At 45.3% G+C, this 23571-nt stretch overlaps 1 protein-coding gene across 1 annotated transcript; it reads left to right on the forward strand.

Moving 5' to 3' along the window:
* LOC117424306 (centrosomal protein of 95 kDa-like) lies at positions 1-20027 on the forward strand. The gene is made up of 22 exons (XM_058992272.1): positions 1-206; positions 2649-2777; positions 3121-3228; positions 4146-4259; positions 4526-4637; positions 7043-7149; positions 7553-7675; positions 7859-8052; positions 9039-9108; positions 10109-10194; positions 10874-11058; positions 11484-11613; positions 11721-11838; positions 12386-12555; positions 14150-14242; positions 14471-14621; positions 15589-15764; positions 16088-16162; positions 17501-17653; positions 18060-18206; positions 18376-18447; positions 19002-20027. Exons 1-22 carry the CDS (start codon positions 185-187, stop codon positions 19176-19178), a joined length of 2712 nt encoding a protein of 903 aa, XP_058848255.1. The 5' UTR covers positions 1-184; the 3' UTR covers positions 19179-20027.
* Positions 20028-23571: the final 3544 nt, after the last annotated feature.

Here is a 23571-nt window from a genome sequence, read left to right on the forward strand (position 1 = left end):
ACTGCCTGGTCTCGGCAGCCAATCAGGTGTGTTCCTTGTTTTAAATGCCCGGACCCTGAAACTGAGGTTTCTCGGATGTGAACGCGAATGCAGATCTGTGTGTTTATTGGGAGAACAATCATACGTCAACTGTATTGTTTTCTATTTTTATTATTTGTAGATGATTTTGTTTTCTTAATTTATCATGGGGACCCAAGAAGAAAAAGGTCAGTACAGTAGATTAATACAAATAAAAACATTTATTTAGCAACACACACCCGGACCTTCTGTCCGAGAAGGCGTTTTTTGATCAATGTTGCTGGTTTGATTTTTGACTTGTGTTGGGTACAAACCGACTGACAGACAGTACCGTACAGCTTTGTACAGCCTGGGAATAACAATATAATAAGCACATTGATCTATAATATCTCCACCCTTCATGTGCTGTAATGTAATAGCTCTAAACGGGAAGATTTTCCCGAATACTGAATTTAAATCGAAAGAATGGTCGTAATGTTAGTGGTGGTGGTGTAGTCTGTTTAATGTAATATTACGTGAATCTTTTGTGTTTGGAATGTGTGTATATATATATATATATATATATATATATATATATATATATATATATATATATATATATAGCGCTTTAGAATAAAATCATGAATTATTTATTATATATTCTTTTCTTGTCACTTTATATATTTTTATTGTCACGGGTCTTAAGAACTGGGTTGCAAGAGGAAACACGACTCGGGATTAGATTATAAAGTTTCTTTTTTTGTATTTGTGCCTTGTGTTTATATATTAGACATATTGAGATATGTACACGTAACTTTCACTGTTATTGTATTTGGCATGCTTCCTAATGTTTTTTTATTGTGGAAAGACAGTAGGGTGTCGCTTGTATGGGTCTGTTTTTTTTTTTTTTTTTTTAATAGAGTAATGGGATACTGCATTTGCAAGTGATGCATTCTTCTTATGAGTTCGTTCAGTAACAGCTGGTCCATTGCTAACGTCTGTGTCAACTCTGGCGGCTACAGCAGTTGGTAGAGCGGCAAAGCAATGCTTGTGGTTCAGAAACTACAACAGATTTATATTACACATTAATGGTTTCCTATTTACTTGAGGTAGAGAGGTCAAAGAACGCTCACTGCTACCAGTGTGATAGCCCCTTGTACCTCGCTGTTATTAAGTTATCACAATGTACTTCCTAATTAGACAGTTCTGTCGATACTGTAACTATGTGGGATATGTTGTGAATTGTACCCCTTTTAAATGTTTCTTAACAGACCTTGCTAGTTAATTGTTGACTCCCACTTGCTGGTGTTGAATCTGTTCTTCATAGTAAAATGTGGGGAACGTTTGGTACATCTGATACAAGAGAAAACAGTCTCTATGGATTCAAATCAATGTCTCGTTGATGTTGCACTACTAAAGAGATGGATTTCTTGAATTCAAATGAATGCAGTGCTTGTATTGTTTGTAGTGTGACTGGTTATGAAAGAGAATGATGGTGTGGGTCTGGGATGTAGAAGATGCCCAGCTAACCTGTAAGAAGCTCCATTATTTGAAAACTAATCCATGCGCTGGTTTTTAAATCTAAACCCCAATAAGCAAGCCTATACACTATAGAGTGAAGCCCAGGACTACCTGTAGCACACACTGAGTGTCTGTGTGTGATGTGATGAGTCCAGCAAGCCTATACACTATAGAGTGAAGCCCAGGACCACCTGTAGCACACACTGAGTGTCTGTGTGTGATGTGATGAGTCCGGCAAGCCTATACACTATAGAGTGAAGCCCAGGACCACCTGTAGCACACACTGAGTGTCTGTGTGTGATGTGATGAGTCCAGCAAGCCTATACACTATAGAGTGAAGCCCAGGACCACCTGTAGCACACACTGAGTGTCTGTGCGTGATGTGATGAGTCCAGCAAGCCTATACACTATAGAGTGAAGCCCAGGACTACCTGTAGCATACACTGAGTGTCTGTGTGTGATGTGATGAGTCCAGCAAGCCTATACACTATAGAGTGAAGCCCAGGACTACCTGTAGCACACACTGAGTGTCTGTGTGTGATGTGATGAGTCCAGCAAGCCTATACACTATAGAGTGAAGCCCAGGACTACCTGTAGCACACACTGAGTGTCTGTGTGTGATGTGATGAGTCCAGCAAGCCTATACACTATAGAGTGAAGTCCAGGACCACCTGTAGCACACACTGAGTGTCTGTGTGTGACTTTATTGTACTTTATAACTGCTCTTATCTGCAATGTGATATTTTATAATGATACTTTGTACTGGGATATTTTGTAACCCCTGTAAGTCGCCCTGGATCAGGGCATCTGCTAATTAATAATAATAATAATAATAATAATAATAATAATAATGTGATGTGTCCAGCAAGCCTGTACGCTGCACCTTGAGATTTGAATTATTATTATTATTATTATTATTATTATTATATTATTATTAATGTGATGTGTCCAGCAAGCCTGTACGCTGCACGTTGAGATTTGAATTCTTCTTCTTCTTCTTTTTTATTATTATTATTATTATTATTATTATTAAAAAATAATGTGATGCGTCCAGCGAGCCTGTACGCTGCACGTTGAGAGTTCCTATGTAACATGTCCTATACCATGCTGTTCTCTCCCCACTCCTGCAGACTGGGTTGATGCTGCCAATGATCTCCTCAGAAAGTGCCATATTAACCTGAGGATGCAGAAGGTATCGGACTGCGGTGCCTCTGTCTTTGTGTCTCTTTACCAGGCGATTTTAGGGGAAGGAGTTCCAGGTAAGGCATTCCTGTTGTTGCTGTAAAACAGGTCACAAGTCTGGCAATAGCGAAGCTTTCTTTATCCAGGTAAAGCCCATTTATGTTGTGGACCCATTGAATAACCTAAACATTAGCCATAGATGGACATTTGGAAATGCAATATCTAGCAGCAGACATCTAAACAGCGGTTTTATTGCACCCCCCAGGGGTGATAAACATACAAAACGACATCCAGTCAATCCAGTGAGGCTGGGTTATACATGTCAGGCTCCTCCATGTGTTGCTTCCCCCTGAGTTTTATTCCACGTTGCTCCGGTTGCTGGGCAAAGTACAGCTGCTGTGATTGTGCTTTTTTCTGCAGATTACATTGCTGTTCCCAGGAGTCAGGAAGACGACTCTCACAACGTGCAGGCAGTGATCGACTCCCTGGCGCTGGACTATCTGCAGATCAGCTTGTCTCACATCACAGGTGAGAGGCTTTATTAAAACGCGTCTCCCGAGACGCACCTTTGCACAGCTGTTGGTTACAGCATGTAATGCAAAGTGCAAGTTTCAAGCACACCAGAAAGAAGCATGCGTTTGCATGCAACACCAGTAGTATAGGAACGATAACTCCACTCCAAACACTGTGCACGTTAGCCATGTGATACTCCACTGCCATGCCTGGCTGTGTCCATGAGACGCACAACATCTGAATTAGTCCCTCGCTTGGGTAGTTTTGGTGAAATGTTACCAGCTTGTATTTGGATGCGAGTCTGTGTTTAAAAACAGATATTTGAATATTGAGTCTAGCTGCTGAAGGGCATTTAACTTCAGATTTTGTAGATCAGACTATTTTAAAAATGCTTTGGCTTGGGGCATTGTGTACCACACACACACACACAGATATGAAAACAAGAACGAACATTGACTGGGAACTGAAGGGCTTGCCTTAACAATATATCAACTGTGTTTCAAACTGAATGAAGTGAGCATTATTTGGAACATGGAAAGATGCAGGACTAAATTATGTGGAATACTAAAAGAAAGCAATTTTTTCAAACTCCTGTTTGAATTGATTAGTTTCTTTTAGCGTTCTAAACTCGGCTGTGTTGAGAATGATGTTAAGCTGCTGTTTCAAGTGAGACGGGTGAACCCTTTCTGAATAGATTGGGAAGGGGGGCAGCGGTATCCCCCTACTGGTCAGATTACTGCATTGACACGAGTAACAGAACTAATACCTCTACTTAAAACTGTTCCAAAGATGCCATTACTGTGGACAGCACAGCAGATTCACAACATTCTCCCTGTGATTACAGCACAGTCAGTCAGGATCTGGCTGAGGCGCACTCATCCCTAGTTTCAGATCTGAACTGCGACTGTTTTTTTTTTTTTTTTTTTCTACAGGAGAGAACATTGTACGAGGAAACAAAGAATCTATCAAAAATCTTCTGGACATTTTTGAGGGGCTGCTTGAATACCTTACGGAAGAGATAAGCGAGACGTCTTCTCAGAGCGGAGGTGACTGTTTTTTGTATTTCTCTCTCAATGAAGTAAATAATTCACAGTGAAGAATACCCTCCGAACACCAGCACACACCCATTGGATATCCAGACAAAGCCTGCAATTACGACCACCTGTGCAGTATTCCAGAAGGTATCGGGTTCCCAAAGCTGTTTTCCTCTGTGTCGTGTAAGCCAGGTTGATGGTGGTGTTGTTGAGTGTGTTCTCTACTGTAAGTAATGCAGAAAGTGCACTCAATGGACATTGTGTTGTGTTTTGCACAGATGATCCAGACCCCAGGGAAAAGGATCCTGTAGTTCCCAGAGTGCTGTGGGAGGATCTTGAGGACCAACACAAAGAGGCTCTCCCTGCAGCCAAGCCATCATCATCCAGAGGGTGAGAGAGACCACTGCTCCACTCCCGGCTGCACAGCCAGGGTTGGGGGTAATCCCTTCAATTCCTTTTTAAAATCCATTCCCAATTCCAATCCCCAGCCCTTCAAAGGAATTGGAATTGATATTTTAGAGTCATGAGAATTTGTTGGGGTTATTCAGCTGTTTTCATTTGAAGCCAGTTTAATTGACTGACAAACAGCGACTTTGATTGTAGTAATTTGTCGCCACTGTGAGAAGCTCATTTTAACAGAATACTGCTAATTACATTTTTGCTCAGTTTGGATGGGTTGGGATTGGGGGTTCATCCCAGCCCTGTGCACAACACGGCCACACTGGGCTTATTTCCATCACTGTGTACAATTCAACTGTACAGGGGTGTGTGTGTGTGTGTGTGTGTGTGTGTGTGTGTGTCGATTCTATACGTGTGTGTGTGTGTGTCGATTCTATACGTGTGTGTGTCGATTCTATACGTGTGTGTGTGTGTCGATTCTATACGTGTGTGTGTGTGTCGATTCTATACGTGTGTGTGTCGATTTCTATACGTGTGTGTGTGTGTCGATTCTATACGTGTGTGTGTGTCGATTCTATACGTGTGTGTGTGTCGATTCTATACGTGTGTGTCGATTCTATACGTGTGTCGATTCTATACGTGTGTGTGTGTCGATTCTATACGTGTGTGTCGATTCTATACGTACGTGTGTGTGTCGATTCTATACGTGTGTGTCGATTCTATACGTACGTGTGTGTGTCGATTCTATACGTGTGCGTCGATTCTATACGTGTGTGTCGATTTCTATACGTGTGTGTCGATTCTATACGTGTGTGTCGATTTCTATACGTGTGTGTCGATTCTATACGTGTGTGCGTCGATTCTATACGTGTGTGTGTGTCGATTCTATACGTGTGTGTCGATTCTATACGTGTGTGCGTCGATTCTATACGTGTGTGTGTGTGTGTGTGTGTCGATTCTATACGTGTGTGTCGATTCTATACGTGTGTGTCGATTCTATACGTGTGTGTGTCGATTTCTATACGTGTGTGTGTGTGTGTGTCGATTCTATACGTATGTGTGTGTCGATTCTATACGTGTGTGCGTCGATTCTATATGTGTGTGTGTGTGTGTGTGTGTGTCGATTCTATACGTGTGTGTGTGTGTCGATTCTATACGTGTGTGTGTCGATTCTATGTGTGTGTGTGTCTTCTGTACAGGTGTGTGTGTCGATTCTATACGTGTGTGTGTCGATTCTATACGTGTGTGTGTGTCGATTCTGTGTGTGTGTGTCTTCTGTACAGGTGTGTGTGTCGATTCTATACGTGTGTGTGTCGATTCTATACGTGTGTGTCGATTCTATGTGTGTGTGTGTCTTCTGTACAGGTGTGTGTGTCGATTCTATACGTGTGTGTGTGTCGATTCTGTACAGGTGTGTGTGTGTCGATTCTATACAGGTGTGTGTGTGTGTGTCGATTCTATACGTGTGTGTGTGTGTCGATTCTGTACAGGTGTGTGTGTCGATTCTATACAGGTGTGTGTTTAGATTCTGTACATGTGTGTGTCAATTCTGTACAGGTGTGTGTGTTGATTCTGTACGGGGGTGTGTGTTTGTGTCTGTCTATTCTGTACATTCTGTACTATTTTCTCAGTGCTCTTTAAAGTAAACATCACAGGACTTCTGAGACTGCAGCAGTATGCTATTGGAATGTTTACATCCCAATAAAAGCACGCTCTCTACCTGTCCTGGCCATTTCACCTGGTGTATCGGTAGGGGCTACCCAAAACAAACCAACATGACATTCCCATTATGTAAAAAAAATTAAAAAAAATAAATAAACCCTGGCTGGTAAAATCCTCTTTTGAATGGCTTTCTTCTAACTCCAGTGTGTCTCCCTGGATTAGGAACACAATATAGTGTGTTTGTGATAATGCCTGCCAATCCCTTTTTTAAAAGCAGTGATGCACATACTCTCATTACATAATCTGTACAAAACAGCAGTACATGCGGGCGGGTGTGCTCCCTGGTTACACATCGCGGTTATAATGACTGGGGTCTGCACAGACGATTACACAATGTCATAAAGGACTGGAGATGAAACGGCTTGATGTTCCATCACCTTCTGTGAAGGTCAATACAGGGTGGCATTGTGATTACAGTGCTGCGGAGCTGATTATCCTAAAGCTACAGTGCCCCGCGATCGCTTTCAATTTTCCCTAAAATGCGATTCTTTGGTGTTCTCTCTGTTTCCTGCACTCTTTCATACTCTGTCCTTCAGTGTATAATCATTCCCCAGAGCAATCCATAGGTGTCGTGTAGGTCAGGATACAAAGCTTTCCACCTGCTGCCCATTGCCATTCGGAGCTCCTGCAGGGTCTGAAATCGCAAGTGATTTGTTTTGTGCTGGTACCTCTAGGTCCTCCCAGTCATCTCTCCCGTCCTGGGACGCTGAGGGCTCGGAGTCCACGACTGAACTGATCCGGCTGGGGGACTCGGCACACACTTTCATCACCAAACAAGACAGTGAGTCCTTTAATCTGCCTGCCCCAGCGCCGGCACTGCGGTTACAAACACTCAGCACTGCTCCGTTTAGAAACGCTAAAGGAAATGGAATCGTTTCATTCACAAAACGTTTCGACTAAAAGTCATTTGAGTTTGTTCAGCTTCTTCTGGTGTTTCTGCTGTGGATTTTCAGCGCTTCGGTAGCCTCGGTACAATGCACATGTTTCAGGTCCGGTTGTCCTTTATGTGTCTACTTGTGATACAGAGAACAGTATCGTGCAAGCCCTGCCATTTCCTCATGCTTTAATATGCATTGTGTAAATCTATGTTTTAAAAGTAGATTCCAGCTCTCTTGAACTGTAGAGGTATTGAATCATGTTGTTTTTATTGTATAGTCTTGGTAAAAAAATGATTCTGGTTTCAGCCAGGAAAGGTGAAGCTTCTCAGTATGGAAGCCGCCTTGGTGCTGAGTGGACTAACGGGAACAAGGAGACAGGAACTTCATCAGCCGGGTCTGGACCTGCTCCCAGGAGCAGAAGAGAACCGGGTGAGCGGGCAGAGAGGGGGGCAGATGGAGAAATGCAATTTAAACGTACAATTAAAAAACTAATGGAGTAACGTCAAAATACACAGTTTTAATTCTATTTCCCCTCATCTTTAAAGTTAAATGACCCTTTTTGTTTTAATCCTCAATTCACCTTGTCTTTGTGTGTGTGTTTCTCCTGCACAGAGCCCACTGCCCCCCTGCCTAGCACATCCTTCTCCTCGGACCCCCTGAACGCCAGTGCCACCCAGCTGGGGCACCCCATTCGCCAGGCCATCCCTCTGCAACCCCCCTACCAGCCCCCGCAGCACAGACCCGACCCGTGGAGCACCCAGCCACCGGGCCCTAGGGATGAGGAGCCAGCGCCCCTTCTGCAAACAGTAAGAGGCTTCATTAACAGCCACACACTTTGTGAAATGAGCATTTAAAAACAAAAAAGTCCTTGTTGAATTGAGGAGGAGGAGGAGGGGCAGGGCATTCCTGTAGTTTTAGAGATTATTTTTCTTGTCTGATTTCGCTACACGGCATGCAGAGGCTCAGGAGAATGATTTCCATGCCGAAGCCGGATGAAATAAAACAGAAACCTGTTGCCACATGTCAACGTCACACCAGTGGTGTCTTAGGAATGTTAAACCGTGGGCTCGCGTGAATCATGAAGTTGTGTTTTAACAGTGCAATGTACCAGCTGTAGCACTGACGTCAGGGGCAGGGCTGGCCACTTTGCATACAGATCAGGAACAAGGAAGAAAAAACTGAGCTAATCCTTTTAAAATAGATTGATGGTTCTTGTCGAGTTTTCGCGACAGCAGGACTTTGATCTGTTTATCTCCATGCACAGTGTAACTGCCTGGTTCTATTAAATAATAAAATAACATAAAAAAACTACTTCCTGTATTACTCTTCAGACTTCCTAAATTGCACTGTAAAAAGTCTTTGTACAGAATACTTTGTTATACTTGTATTGATATTTAATTTCACTTCCTAAAGTTGGTGTTGTGGTCAAACACAGTAAAGTCCCAGTGACGCTGTAGTTACAGGGTGTTTATTTATTCAATTTGAAATCTTCCTGCTGTTTACTTCTGCTTGTTCTGGTATGTTCAGTAAATATTAAGTCGTGTTAATTTTGAAATAAATAAATACAATCCTGTCCTTCCCGTCTCCCTCCCAGCTGTGTGCAGAGCCCTCCCCTCCCCCTGTGGTCCTGGCGTGTGCAGTGTGCTCATCTCAATGTGTTAACTGGCTGTCGTGCTTCTCAGTTCACAGGGATTGTGCAGCAGGGGCAGCGTGTGAAGCTGTGCTTTGTGAACAGGGCTTACCCTTTGTGTGCCTCCAGCTCTCTTCCAGTTTGTTCTTTTGTTTCTGACAGATCCCTGGCCCATCAAGGGCAGTGTCTGACAGCACCGCTGTGAACGGGACCCAATCAAGACTCTCTCCAGGTGAGAGACTTTTACCTGACAACGAGCAGAGCTGCATGGGGTCCCTAATCCTGTTACCTGTGCGCTTTAAAAACCCTTTGTGTGTGTGTGTGTGCGCTTAAGGAATGTAAATGTGAAACTGATGTATACTTCATTTGTTTTACAGTTTGCTGCATGTGATTCCCAAACTCACCAAAACTGGCTTTTTTTGAAAGCCTTCATGTAATATTATCAACTGTTAGCTGTTACAAAAAAAAAAAAAATGGAACCATGTAAACACAATGGTGGGGATATCGGTGTTTTCTTCCTGTGTGGCATCCTGCCAGCGGTGCATTTATAAACAATATTAGAAATGATATCGCAATTAGTCGTTTTTTTTTTTATGAATTGATTTATTTTTCGTTTTTGGTGGTTTTCTGGTCCTGCCGTAATTAAATCTCTTAGACTGCTGCTGAAAAACCAAGTCTGTATAGAAGTACCCTTGTGACACCAGCATGCAAAACATTAACTTTGACTGTGGTTGTTCTGAAGTCTGAAATGCCCGTAACTCTGAAGATTAGTTTTCAGTGGTTTTAATAAATGTGTACACCTGCTATCTACACCCTCAATCTGAAGAATAATACAAGGATACAGCACAGTAATGCAATACTCATATTGTTAGAATGTACTATAAATGGAAAAAGGCTAAATTTGAAGTTACCATTGAAATCGTAACTGTAGCAAAAACTCAGATTTAAACATCCTGGAAAATCTGGGTTAAGGGTGTGCTTGTTTTTAAACAGCATGCATTCCTGCAGCTTGCTCAGTCATTCAGCATCCTTTGGCTTGGAAAAAAAATGTTCCCAGTAAAATTGCCCATACTTGCTTTGAAATCTGCCTCACCTTTCTGAATGCATTTGTTGGTACAGTAATTTTGCACGCATGGTTGAGAGATTGCATACTTCCGGTTGAAAGTGGGGGTTCGGTAGAGCGGGCAGTTCGTGAGTTTGGGGTTCTTCTGAATATCTTTATTTCTTTGCAGAGAGTGAGAAGTCCTCGTCCAGCAGCTCCAGATCAGCTAGTCATAAGAAGCCTGGTCCTGCTGTGGATCGGGAGAGAGCGAAGGAGGTGCCGATATTCAGCTTTTAATAAAACTGCACAAACACGAATGACACTCTGGGGGCTTGTGGTGTTTCTGAGGGATGTGCTTTGAAGGGTAAAGCCCGGCTGAGCTGTGCAGTCCCGTCCTTGCATTATTCCAGCATTGTGGAATGTAGGATATCTGGGCTGAACAGAAAAATGATGCCAGCTAGTTTCCCTGTTTACGTTCTGTGTCTGGCATGATTTATGTTACAATTACATATTTGTAAAGGTCTGCGGTGAGGGAATGTAGCTGCTCTAAACAAACAACCCTTGCTTTTCCACTCCTTATTTTTTTTAACTATTTGCTAAAAATCAGTGTCATATAGAGCAGGTGGTGCTAACAAAGTTGAAAACACTGTGGGTTTCTCTGTTGTTGAAGGAAGCAAGTGTGTTTTGCAGATGCCACAGACTTAACAATACAATTTCCAATGTCCTTTCTATGAAACACTCCAAAGGGATGTACATAATAAAACAAAATGCCTTGTAAAACAAATAGCTCTGAAATCTTGACTTAAAAATGAGCACCGATGTCGGAGCCCTGAGCTTTATTGGCAGAGAGTTCCATATGCAGGGGGAGCACGGTACCTGAGTGCAGTCTTGAGCCCAGCCTTTGGGACGCTGGACAGCCCTGACGTCATGACCTCCTGTATCGATTGTCTTGCAGAGCTCCGTCTCGGCCCCGAAGAGAGTGGCGTTCCGCACGCAGCCTGACGTCCGGCTGATGAGCCTGCAGGGTGGGCTGCAGGAATCGAGGGTCTGGAGCTCCGAGGAGGAGGGGGACCCCACCGATCTGCTGAACCGCTCCAGCCAGCGGGATCACAGAGCCCCCCAGGAGAGGACTCTCATCAAGTAAGTCGCATTGGACCACTTTCAAAAGGAAACCTGTTCTGGTGCTGAAATAATTCTGAGTGTATTTGCAATAGAAGCTCCTGGTTTCACAGACCTGGATCTGGCTCTGATCTTGCACTACATCACCTGAAACAACAGGAGGCAGTCCAAGATTAGTGCTGACCAGGGTCTGTGAAACCAAATGCAGCTCTGAACTAGGATCGCCATCTTAATTATCATTAAAACTCTCAACATTGCAGACTTGTGTAGCGCTCGGGGAGTGTTCACTACTCAAAACGTCTGACGGTCTAGAAAAGATTTATGGTACCCACTCGTGGTATTCCTAGTTTGCACACCGTAAGTTAGTATTAGTATTTTAAAGGGGTTGAAACCTTGAGGTTTCCCTGTGGTTTTCATCATTGTCTTTTTCTTTCCTGCTTGGCCAGTGACAGCAGCCTGTATGATGGTGGCGTGACGGAGCCGCTGTCCCGACGGAGGGTGAGGAACAAGCTGGCGGAGCAGGAGCTGCAGGAGATGTCAGCCAAGCTGTCCCGCAGGCTGGAGGAGCTCGACTTGGTGAGTCTGGAAGAGAGAGGGAGGGAGAGGCCTCTCTATCAGTATTTTTCTTGCTGATTTATAATGATATGTATCTAATGCTTGTGTTTTCCTCCCTGTCCCTGAAGATGCTGAAGCAGGCTCTGGGAGAGACGGCTGGCGCGAACGAGGCGAGGGGGGAGGAGGACAAACTGTCTCACCACAGCGACAGCTTCATGGAGTGCCATCGAACCAAGAGACAGTCAGGTAGAAGAGAACAGAACAGCACGTCCCTACAGACGCATTCACAATGAGCCCCAGTGTTTGTTTTTTTTACTGTTTTTGTGTTTTCCACAGTTGATGATTAGTTGGAAAATGTATCCGCGCATGTCTTTTTAATAGCTTGACTTTGGGCTGAACAAGGTGGTAGAGATCTCCTTCATTAAACTGCGGAACAGGTTATAAGGCAGCATGGTCAGGGCTCCCATTTGCTCCACTAGCACTTGTATTGTTGATATAAGGTGGAACACAGATTGCATAATTTCTTACTTGTAGCCCTGACTACAGCATTGTAAAGGCGAGAGCACTGTGTATAAATGTGATGTTCCTGCTAATTTAAGAGGTTAGTGTCTGTGTTTAATGCACAGGGGATGTTAAGAGGTTAGTGTCTGTGTAACTGGTTTAATGCACAGGGGTTGTGAAGAGGTTAGTGTCTGTGTTTAATGCACAGGGGTTGTTAAGAGGTTAGTGTCTGTGTAACTGGTTTAATGCACAGGGGTTGTTAGTGACTGTGTATCCTCTCTTCAATGTGCAGGAACACCACACCCCAGGAAACCCCCACGCACACGCTCCCTGTCCCCCTCCCCTCCCCGTGCCAGGCGCGCTCTGCAGGGCCAGTTCGAGGACACTGTCCCCCGGGACCAGATGCAGCACATCCGCAGAGAGGTGCAGAGAGAGCGGGATCTGCAGAGGAGGAAAGCAGGGGTGAGAGAGACTGAGAGAGAGGTGCAGAGAGAGCGGGATCTGCAGAGGAGGAAAGCAGGGGTGAGAGAGACTGAGAGAGAGGTGCAGAGAGAGCGGGATCTGCAGCGGAGGAAAGCAGGGGTGAGAGAGACTGAGAGAGAGGTGCAGAGAGAGCTGGATCTGCAGAGGAGGAAAGCAGGGGTGAGAGACTGAGAGAGAGGTGCAGAGAGAGCTGGATCTGCAGAGGAGGAAAGCAGGGGTGAGAGAGACTGAGAGAGAGGTGCAGAGAGAGCTGGATCTGCAGAGGAGGAAAGCAGGGGTGAGAGAGACTGAGAGAGAGGTGCAGAGAGAGCTGGATCTGCAGAGGAGGAAAGCAGGGGTGAGACTGAGAGAGAGGTGCAGAGAGAGCGGGATCTGCAGAGGAGGAAAGCAGGGGTGAGAGAGACTGAGAGAGAGGTGCAGAGAGAGCGGGATCTGCAGAGGAGGAGAGCAGGGGTGAGAGAGACTGAGAGAGAGGTGCAGAGAGAGCGGGATCTGCAGAGGAGGAAAGCAGGGGTGAGAGAGACTGAGAGAGAGGTGCAGAGAGAGCTGGATCTGCAGAGGAGGAAAGCAGGGGTGAGAGAGACTGAGAGAGAGGTGCAGAGAGAGCGGGATCTGCAGAGGAGGAAAGCAGGGGTGAGAGAGACTGAGAGAGAGGTGCAGAGAGAGCTGGATCTGCAGCGGAGGAAAGCAGGGGTGAGAGAGACTGAGAGAGAGGTGCAGAGAGAGCTGGATCTGCAGAGGAGGAAAGCAGGGGTGAGAGACTGAGAGAGAGGTGCAGAGAGAGCTGGATCTGCAGAGGAGGAAAGCAGGGGTGAGAGACTGAGAGAGAGGTGCAGAGAGAGCTGGATCTGCAGAGGAGGAAAGCAGGGGTGAGACTGAGAGAGAGGTGCAGAGAGAGCGGGATCTGCAGAGGAGGAAAGCAGGGGTGAGAGAGACTGAGAGAGAGGTGCAGAGAGAGCGGGATCTGCAGAGGAGGAGAGCAGGGGTGAGAGACTGAGAGAGAGGTGCAGAGAGAGCGGGATCTGCAGAGGAGGAAAGCAGGGGTGAGAGAGACTGAGAGAGAGGTGCAGAGAGAGCTGGATCTGCAGAGGAGGAAAGCAGGGGTGAGAGAGACTGAGAGAGAGGTGCAGAGAGAGCTGGATCTGCAGAGGAGGAAAGCAGGGGTGAGAGAGACAGAGAGAGGTGCAGAGAGAGCTGGATCTGCAGAGGAGGAAAGCAGGGGTGAGAGAGACTGAGAGAGAGGTGCAGAGAGAACAGGATCTGCAGAGGAGGAAAGCAGGGGTGAGAGACTGAGAGAGAGGTGCAGAGAGAGCTGGATCTGCAGAGGAGGAGAGCAGGGGTGAGAGAGACTGAGAGAGGTGCAGAGAGAGCTGGATCTGCAGAGGAGGAAAGCAGGGGTGAGAGAGACTGAGAGAGAGAAACTGAGACTGAGACTGCATGCCTCGAGTCCCAAAGCTTCAAATGATCTAAGCATAATAGTTTTACTCCGTTCAGCTCTACAGTGAAAATGGCTTAATATACAAATATTATATTCAGTTATTGTTGTTGTTTATTATTATTTATTTTTCTGTAGATTGTGGGCAGAGCCTACGAAGATGTTTTGAAAAGCTATAAAGGAAAAGAACGGATTCAAATTTCAAAAGAGAAGGCAAAGGCCAAGGAAACGGTAAGCACGTCTTTAGGATGGGAAACGCATCCCGAAACATTGCTCAGTGATACTGTGGAAGATAAAACAAAGAGACCTGTGCTTTTCACACCATTGAGAACCCAGTGAGACCCGGAACAGATTGGGACTTTATTGGCATGCTGAAGTAATAGGCGCTGTGCTGTCTGAGTGCTTGACAGGTTCTGTATAGATTGTACCTGCTCTAACTGTTCTGCATCTGCCCTCCAGGAACAAGAGTACAAAGAAAACCTCTACAAGGATGCCCCCCTCACACCCAAGAGGTCCCACATCCCCCCTGCCAAGCCCACCCCTCACACACCCAGAGCCAGCCAGGGAACACCAGCCAGAGGGGTCGCCCGACCGAGCAAGGCACCGCCCAGTAAGATCCACAGTACCAGGGCGGTACTGGACCGGAGTCTACTCCCTAGAACCTTTAACATTGTCTAATCACCCCCTTCTCAACATCGCCACATACCACAAACACATTGAAATGAGCCGCACACGAGAGCAGCGTGGCAGGTTTTAAGATCGTGGTATTAAGATCCATTGCTGTATTTTTTTTTTTTTTTTAATTATTAAAATTGACCGCTTTGTAGTGTACGCTGGGAGGAAATGTTCTGAGCAGGGAACATGATCACCAACTAGCCATCCTTTTTTTTTCTTTTTTTTTTTTTTCACGTGACTCTCCACGTCTCTCTGCTGGTTCTGTGTAGCGGAGCTCTGAACTGGTTGAAACTTTGAACCCGCGCAGCTCAGCAATGCCTGCGTGTGCTCGATCAGCATGTAGTGCATCCACTTTGAAGTGTAAATCTAAGAGCTGAAACTAACTGAGACGAGCTTGCCTCTGATTAGTGTTCAGTGTTAAAGAGAAGTCACTCAGATGTAAAGCCGCAGTGTAAGAATCAAACTACGCTCTCCTAATGACTGGAAAGGAATACAACATGTTTTTGTTTTATTTAAAATGTAACATAACTAAAAATAAGTTCTTCATGCAGATGGGAGGGCTCCAGGGAACTGGTTTTGTTACAGTAACGGTGTTTGTTTCCTTTCAGAATGATAGGGGTGTGTGTTTTGTCTGCTGTCAATTTATTATTTCACGCTGTGTTGAAAAATAACATCCACGGGTTTAAAGTGTTTGGCATTGTGGGATTTTTCTAAAAAAAAACAAAACTAAGAAACTGCACAAATGAACTGTAACCAGACACATGCGGCTGGTTTCACAAGCACCAATCAGCACTGATGTTCGTTTAGAGGAAGGTCTGTGAAACCAGTCGAGAGCATGTTGTAACATTAGTACTTGTATCGTTGGTTACAGTGTCTCTCTCTCTCTCTCTCTCTCTCTGCAGTGAAGATTAAAGACAACGACCTGCTCCCCTTGCTGCTGGAGGAGTTCCCCTGCCTCCACGTCTCGCCTCACGCCCTCAACAAGATGTGGAAGCAGCAGTTCAGGCAGATCGAGCAGCTGACCGGCTCAGTGTCTGAGCAGGAGCAGCAGCGATCCAGATCCAAGCTCAACACGGAGGTGAGGAAGGAGGCTGTGTATCCAGGAGGGGAAGCAGGGGGGCTCGGTTCAGCCGTGAACCACATGGACAAACCCATCATCACAGTCCCTAAGGGTTTAGTTCTACCTGTTCAGTCTAGACTGGAGAATCTGCCCTGGCCCATGCAGTACTTTCAGAAAGCACCAGAGACCAGCAGGTCCTGGAGGTTCTAGACACAAGCGTGACTGTAGCCCTTAACAGAGTGTGCGTGTATATCATAACGGCTGGAACGCACAGGATGCTGGAATTGGTTTTTGCAGCGATTGGCTACCATGCTGACCCTGTCTCGTTGTGCGACCCGCAGGTGGAAGAGGCCCAGAGGAAGTACGAGCTGCTGGTGGAGATCATCCGCAAGGAGCAGGAGCACAACCAGAGACTGGTGAGTGAGGAGGAGGGGACACATCCAGACTGTGAGTCTATGTGGATGGGACAGAGGGATAAAATCCTGCAAGGAGAGAGGAGAGAAGGGTACACGACCAGCAATGGGCAAGAGAGAAAAGCAGGCCTGTACGGTACAACCAGCGACTGAGTCCCTATGTAGAGGGAGAGGGAAACGGGAGATCTACACCCAGAGATAGACGTGCTGCTCAGAGAATCAGGGCTGGGTCAGCAGGGACACGTTTCCAAACCTGCTTACAATACCAGCCCGATTTTTGTGCGTTCCTGCAGAGAGCTATTGCTGGGAGAACATGTTCCCGTCCTCATTAGCAAACGATGTTAATGAAGCAGCAATGAGCTGTGTGAGAGTGCAGCAGTGTACCAGGAATCCACATTGTCTGCGCCTGTTTCACTTTTATAAAGGGCAAGATTTCACCTTCCCCCATCCTCTCATTTTTATATATTTTTTTTCTCTTGTGGTTTCAGGGGTTTTTGTGTGAGTATCCAGTACATTCTCTTTAATGTTCTGTATAGTGGTGGTGTGCTGCTATTGTAATAGAAAGTAAACTCCTTTTACTGTAGTGATTTGTTTTTAGCGTGGCTGTTGAAGCGCTGGGTGTGTTTTTATTGTGCTTCGTTTTGTAAAGGGGTGGGGTGTGTTTCATTTGTTTCCTCTGTGACCTTGGACGTTGTATTTCAGTAATGGCAGCTGGTTAGTGTTTATGTTGGTTAGTTGTTGTGCGGGGTGGGTGTGTTCAGTTAGTTAGTGCATTAACAAAGCACTGAAACCCACGATTTCATGTATCACATGTTCGTTGTGAACGCCATGGCTCTGGTTACAGCCAGGCCCACTGCAGATGAAGTAGGCTACCCTGCCCTTACAGCTCTGGCAGCAAACCCAAACAGACCTGAACCACGAGCCCTGTCTGACATCGTCTCAAAAACAGACTTTCTGAACCGCGTCTCGCATACGCAGCACAGCTCTGCCAGATTAAAGGTTATGTTTGCTTACCTTTTGAGTGTGACGCTGTTGTGGTGTCTTCCAGCTTGCCTGTCTGCTTTTACAACATCTACATCTAGCGATGATTGAATGACTATTAAAACACTGTAGAAACTTGCAGAAACAGGGACATCATTTTCCAGGTTCTGCCTTGCCTCAACCTGCAACCACACTCAACACACTTCCTAGTACTGTCATTTTGCACAGAACTCCACGCAGAGGCGTGATTTAACCCACTGCCTAGTACTGTCGTTTTGCACAGAACTCCACGCAGAGGCGTGATTGTAACTCGGTTTAATCTGTAAATGTGTTTCAGCAGTGCTTCTCTCTCTTTTCCAGAAAGACTTCAAAGACCGCATTCGACAGCAGAAGTCTGCCCAGAGCAGGATGAGGGAGCAGAGACAGCAGGTCGCTCGGGCGAAGAAATATTACAATGACTACCACGTGCAGCTGCGCGCCAGGATGCTGCGCTCCAGGACCAGGGAGGAGAGGGTGCGTGCTTTTATAAGAGGCTTTACTCTGCAGTACTAATAGCAATGAAATAACGAAGGGCAAGGGAAATGGATTACACTTTTGTTGAAGGTTTTGAATGCCAGACCAAATCAAAGCATTTCTTAGACGGCCTTCCTCTCCTATTCTATCTGCAGTTGGATTCTAGACAGTAGTTTTGCTTCCCTTTTAGTGTGTTCTGCCTTTCTGAACAGAGCTGTCTATTTGTTAAAATGTCATAGTGTATTTCAGACTGTCCTGCTCTGCATGCATTGTTGACTGGGCTGCAGTGCACATGTAGGGACAATGGTTTGTGTTCACTACTCTTGCCCTGGTTAACATTCATCCTGTCCAACAGTATTCAAACCTTAAACAGCGTGCTTACAGAACCGGATGTTGTTTTTGACAGATATTCAAGAACCTGTTTGAGGAAGGCCTGGAAATCCAGAAGAAGAGAGTGCGAGAACTGCGCTCCTATGCCAAGGACCAGCGCGAGGAGCACAAGAAAAAACACAAAGAAGAGCTGGAGTCCATGGAGAACTATTACAAGGACCAGGTAGGACCAGGGCTTGAGACTGGGTGCAGTGCAACTTTCCATGGGAGTTGCTTATGCAGCTATAAGGGAAGAACCATTTATAAACTCTCTTTTTGTATTTCATGCAATACACAGATTAACTCCTCTTTTACACACTTCATCCCTAACACTTTCTTCTCATTTCTTTCAGTTTTCTATGTTGGCTGAAACGCTCGCCCAAGAACAACAGGAAGTACAAGTTAGGAAGAAAGCACAGGAAAAGGTGAGAAGCGGCAGAAAAGACTGCGTACCACGACTTTCACTTGAGCAGGTTCCACACACGGACAGCTGCAGCTCCTTCTGCGTTCGAAGTCTATTCCTGCCTGTTCTGTCTCTATTATAAAACAGGAATGCAGCGCATGTCCTACAAAAGTTCATTTCTAACATAACAGATATATTTTCCTTTGCTGTATACCAAAAAGGAGAAGGCAAGCAGGCTGTCATTGACTGTTTGTTTTTGGCAATCAAAGGGAGCGGATTCTGTCTGGTTAGCTTGGCTCCTCATAATATATAGAGGACCCTGATATTAATGTGACACCTCCATCTGAAATTTCTTTGTGTCAGGTGGAAATAATGTCACTTTAAAAATTGCTATGCTGTTTAAAAAAAAAACCAAAAAAAAACAGTTGTTTAAATATATGGTATAAAGTAAAGTTTAGGGTGCTGTAACAGAATCTGCCTTTCCACTCAAGGACAGAGCAGCCAGTAGACCCACTGTGCCCTCTCAGTCTATCCCAGCACCGTGTCCAATGCAGCCTCTCCTCACTCTCTCCACAGGCGCTCCAGAAGATGAAGAAGGAGCTCCGTGGGAAGATGGAGCGTGAGATCGGGGAGCTGCAGGAGATGATCGTGCAGAACGATGACGACGTGTACTTCCGCGAGCTGGAGGCGGAGCGGCTGAGCCGTCGTGTGCACATGGCTTCCTTCCAGTACAGCGCAAGCCATCTGCTGTGAGACCATCACCCACGCTGGCTTCCTTCCAGTACAGCGCGAGCCCCCTGCTGTGAGACCATCACCCACGCTGGCTTCCTTCCAGTACAGCGCGAGCCATCTGCTGTGAGACCATCACCCACGCTGGCTTCCTTCCAGTACAGCGCGAGCCATCTGCTGTGAGACCATCACCCACGCTGGCTTCCTTCCAGTACAGCGCGAGTCCCCTGCTGTGAGACCATCACCCACGCTGGCTTCCTTCCAGTACAGCACGAGCCCCCTGCTGTGAGACCATCACCCACACTGGCTTCCTTCCAGTACAGCACGAGCCCCCTGCTGTGAGACCATCACCCACGCTGGCTTCCTTCCAGTACAGCACGAGCCCCCTGCTGTGAGACCATCACCCACGCTGGCTTCCTTCCAGTACAGCACGACCAGGACCACCGCATTTTTTTTTTTTTTTTTTTCTAACAAAGTGCTTTTAATTTTTTTAAATTGTGTGTGTGTGTGTGTGTGTGTTTTTCTGGAGTTATTTAATCATTATTTTTATGCATTTCTTAAGTGGTTACCTAGTGTGATCCCTTCGTTGTCTTTCATAAAGGCAGATAAGCTGATTGGGTTTTTTATTCCTATAATTGATCTGAATACTACATCTATTCCAGGACACTAGTAATGAAGAGAGACATTGCATTTGAATATGTGCGAGTCATTTTAAGGTTGTATAAATCTCTTTTGATTTTGTATATTGAGTGGGCGTGGAAGAAGAACTTTACTTTCTGATGTTTTAACAATGTAAAAAAAATGACTGTACAGAACAGAAAAATCAGGTTTTAAATTATTTTAAATCTTTTATTAAATCTTTGTGTCTGAAAAGGAGGTTGTGTCACTGGTTGTTTTAAAATTTAACTGTTTTGCAGTCCTGCTCCTGCCACAAGGTGGGGCTGTAGGGCTAAATTCAGCCCCCTTTTTTGTTAAACTAGGGGTGCAAATCGTTTTTAAAATTGGTGCTAAACTGTTTTGAAAGTTTAGCACCAGAGAGCCAATGAGAAACTGTCATCATCTATGGTTGCTAAAAAATCAAAAAATTTAATGTTGCTGGTGCTGAATGAGGTACCCTGGCCCTAGAATCTAGCGCCACATTTGTGCCCTTGACACGGACACACACACACACACACACACACACACACACACACACACACACACACACAAAATCCCAGCTGCAGCACACACACACAGATACAGCAGACCAGGTGTATGCACACAATAAGAATCTATAAAAAGAAATTTCAGGCAGCAACAGCCCCGCCTTCCTCTCTCCTTATGGCCTGGGGGGGGCGAGACCCCCCCCTTTCTATCCTCTCCTACCTGCTCTTCATCTTCATCCTCCTCCCTCCACAGGGCAGGTCTTCTCCTCCTCCTGTGGAAACACAACCAACATCATTACTTACCTTCAGGAACTCACCTCCGGGACCAGGATTCGAACCGCTGTCTTCAGGGAGAGAAGGCCATGGGATTAGCTCACTGCACCACCAGCTCCTACAGGAAAGCTGTGCTTCACACTGAATATTAGCTACATTAAACAAGTCTTTGAAAATAAAGAATCAGTCAGATTCGAACCCAGTCCCCCAAGGAGAACAGCACAGCATGCTAGTGAACTAGCCACCTGTGCCATCTCACCTCCATGGAATAGCTTGGAAGGTGGGGGGGCTGTTGCTGCGTGCACAAGTCTCTCAAACATTTGTACTGTGCATTCGATAATAGAATGAAGCCTTATTGAATGGAATGCACACAATAAGAATCTTTAAAACAGGAGTGCATGCACTGGGGTCACGTTCCATTAGCCTTCTGCTCGTTTAGTAAAGACCCCTTATCTGTTCCCCGATGGCAGGCTGTGCTGCACAGTGAAGGGTACGCTTGCTTCTACTCGGCTCAGTTTCACACTGTCATTTTTAAATGAGATTATATAATGCTACTGTGCTGCTTCAGTTTTTAAAAGGGGTCTGGCAAAACTACCCACAGAGCTAGACTTCAGCACTGAGAACCCGCCGTTCCTGAGTGCCAGCCGAGCCCACAGCTGCTTAAAGCAGCCGCTTGCTGGTAACGTTTGAATTGGCTCATCAGTGCCTTCCTTGAATACTCAAACAACAGAATCACACTCAGACCACTTTTCTGTTAAACATATCGATGCTGTGAGGGTGCAAACAGCATGTTGTTTATTATTGCTCATCTTATGCATGGTACATACAAGTTAATAAGAAACACGTTTTAGTATCTGTTTTCATTCAGGTGTGTTCTTACAGTGGGGGGGGGGCAATGCTGTACACACTATGTAATAAATACAAAACGAATGACACGATGAAACTAGAACACATGGGAATTCAGGAAAACCAAAACTAGACCAAGCTTACATCCAACTCCAAAACAAAAGAAAAATGTCAATATTCTATGAGAAACGAAATATTGAAAGTTTTCTGCATCCGTTAATGCAGGATGCAGTTCAAGTGTTCGAAGCAAACGGAGTGTGTTGAAACCAGCAGGCAGCAAGGGCTGCGCTCTCCTTGCTAGATGGGTTTCTTCTGTGGACAAACCCATGATAATGCAGCATCAGTGTGTGTGTGTGCTCCAGACCCCAGCATGTGTGCACTGGACATGGAAGAGAATGATACTCTCAATGGGAATCAATATAGAACGATTTGGTTATTCGACGGCAGTAGCCATTTTTTGTAAGCAACTCAAGTGTGTAAATGTGTGCAAAATGTTTGCTTTGAAGAAACAAACACAAAGGTAAATAAATGATGTATTTGCAATCTGTACAGAGCACCACAAAAAACAGAGTCTTTTACAGAGGCTAATCAATGAGCCCGGCAAAGACACCATTAATAAAAACAAAAGAAACTAAAATGTGTTATAAAACCGTCCATGGTCATCATAGCCTGTTAGAGACAGGCAGCAATACAAGGGTTAAAACACCACGAGAATGCTAGAAGAGATGCGATGGTCTACGGTGAGAACAACAGAAAATAAATATTCCAACAAACCCATGAGAGCTTCTTAGAGCTGTGGCCAAAGTTAACTGGGAGAAGAGGATGCAGCCCCTGCCTGCCTCAGTACAAACCTTGCTGCAGAACCCCCACAACTCAAAGGGCAATCTGTTTCTGTTTGTCTGGGGTGAGGATCACGTTCAAAGAAACAGCAGTGCCCCCCACCCCACCAGCCAGCATGCTACCTCCCAAAAAAAAATTGACAAGATTTCACCTGAGCATGTAGAAGAGTCAAGGGCTGGAGGGGTTCGGAGTGATTATAAAAACCAACCTGTTGCAGAAATCCCTGTCACCTCAGAGCAACGAGACTGCCCAGGCAGAGGCACACCACCATGGGCAACTGCAGCACTATCAGCCCTGGCCACAGAGGGCGCTGTGTAGAAGTGTTACTGCATTTACTGCTTCATCTCCAGGATCCAGACGATATCAAATACTGCAGCATTAGACCCAGAATGTTCTGCACAATGTAGCCATGTCACTTTATAATCACCCCGTGTGTAACTGCAAAGAGCAGAAAGATCAACCATATACATAAAAATTATATATATATATTTATATATATATATATATATATATATATACACACACACACACGCTGTATAACTAAACAGGTTAGGGTATTGTTTCCATTCAGTACAGGGTATACGCTGGTGTGAATGGATTTTCTTTAAGGGTATAAGCAAGTTGTTTCAGTCCAGCTACCAGGGGTTTTAAAGCGTGCAAGTGTCTGTTGTGACTAACCTTGCCTCCACCCACTCTAACACAGAATTACAACAAACTGCATTCACGCTTCTTTATCGGTATGATTTAGGCACTAAAGCCTTAGCGTTGGTGTGGATTTGTAGAGATTCTGTCCTCTCCCTCCCCCCACGTCATTATTCTGTTCAATCAGAACAGACAGGGTTTGTAGCTATTAGTACTAGATGGAGGTGGGGTTTAAAAAATATATACATATACACACACAAGAGATTGAAGCATTCTCTCACACAAGCACAGCCCTAGATTTCATTTTTTTTTTTTTTTTTTTTTTACAGATGCGTTGATACAAGGTTCTTATCCTATGTCCAATACGAATATATTGGACAGTTTGACTCTGTCCAGTGAGCATGCGGTGTGTCTCGGAGCACAGCAGGACCCCAGGCTGGCTGGAGGAGGTCCGGGGGGAGAGGCGATGCTGCGCAGTGAAGCATGTACGACTCCAGGTCCTTCTCGCCACGCAATCGCCACACTGGTGGGGCGGTGAGGAGTAAGGCAAAAGATATTTACAAAAAAAAAGAGCTCACTAAATGAACAGATGTATGTAAGTAGTAGTCTTTTCAGAAAACAAAAACAAAGAGGAAACTGATCTAAAAAAACAAACAAACCATGAGCCAGCA

This window comes from Acipenser ruthenus, chromosome 19, assembly GCF_902713425.1.
Source record: "Acipenser ruthenus chromosome 19, fAciRut3.2 maternal haplotype, whole genome shotgun sequence".
Lineage (NCBI taxonomy): Eukaryota > Metazoa > Chordata > Actinopteri > Acipenseriformes > Acipenseridae > Acipenser > Acipenser ruthenus.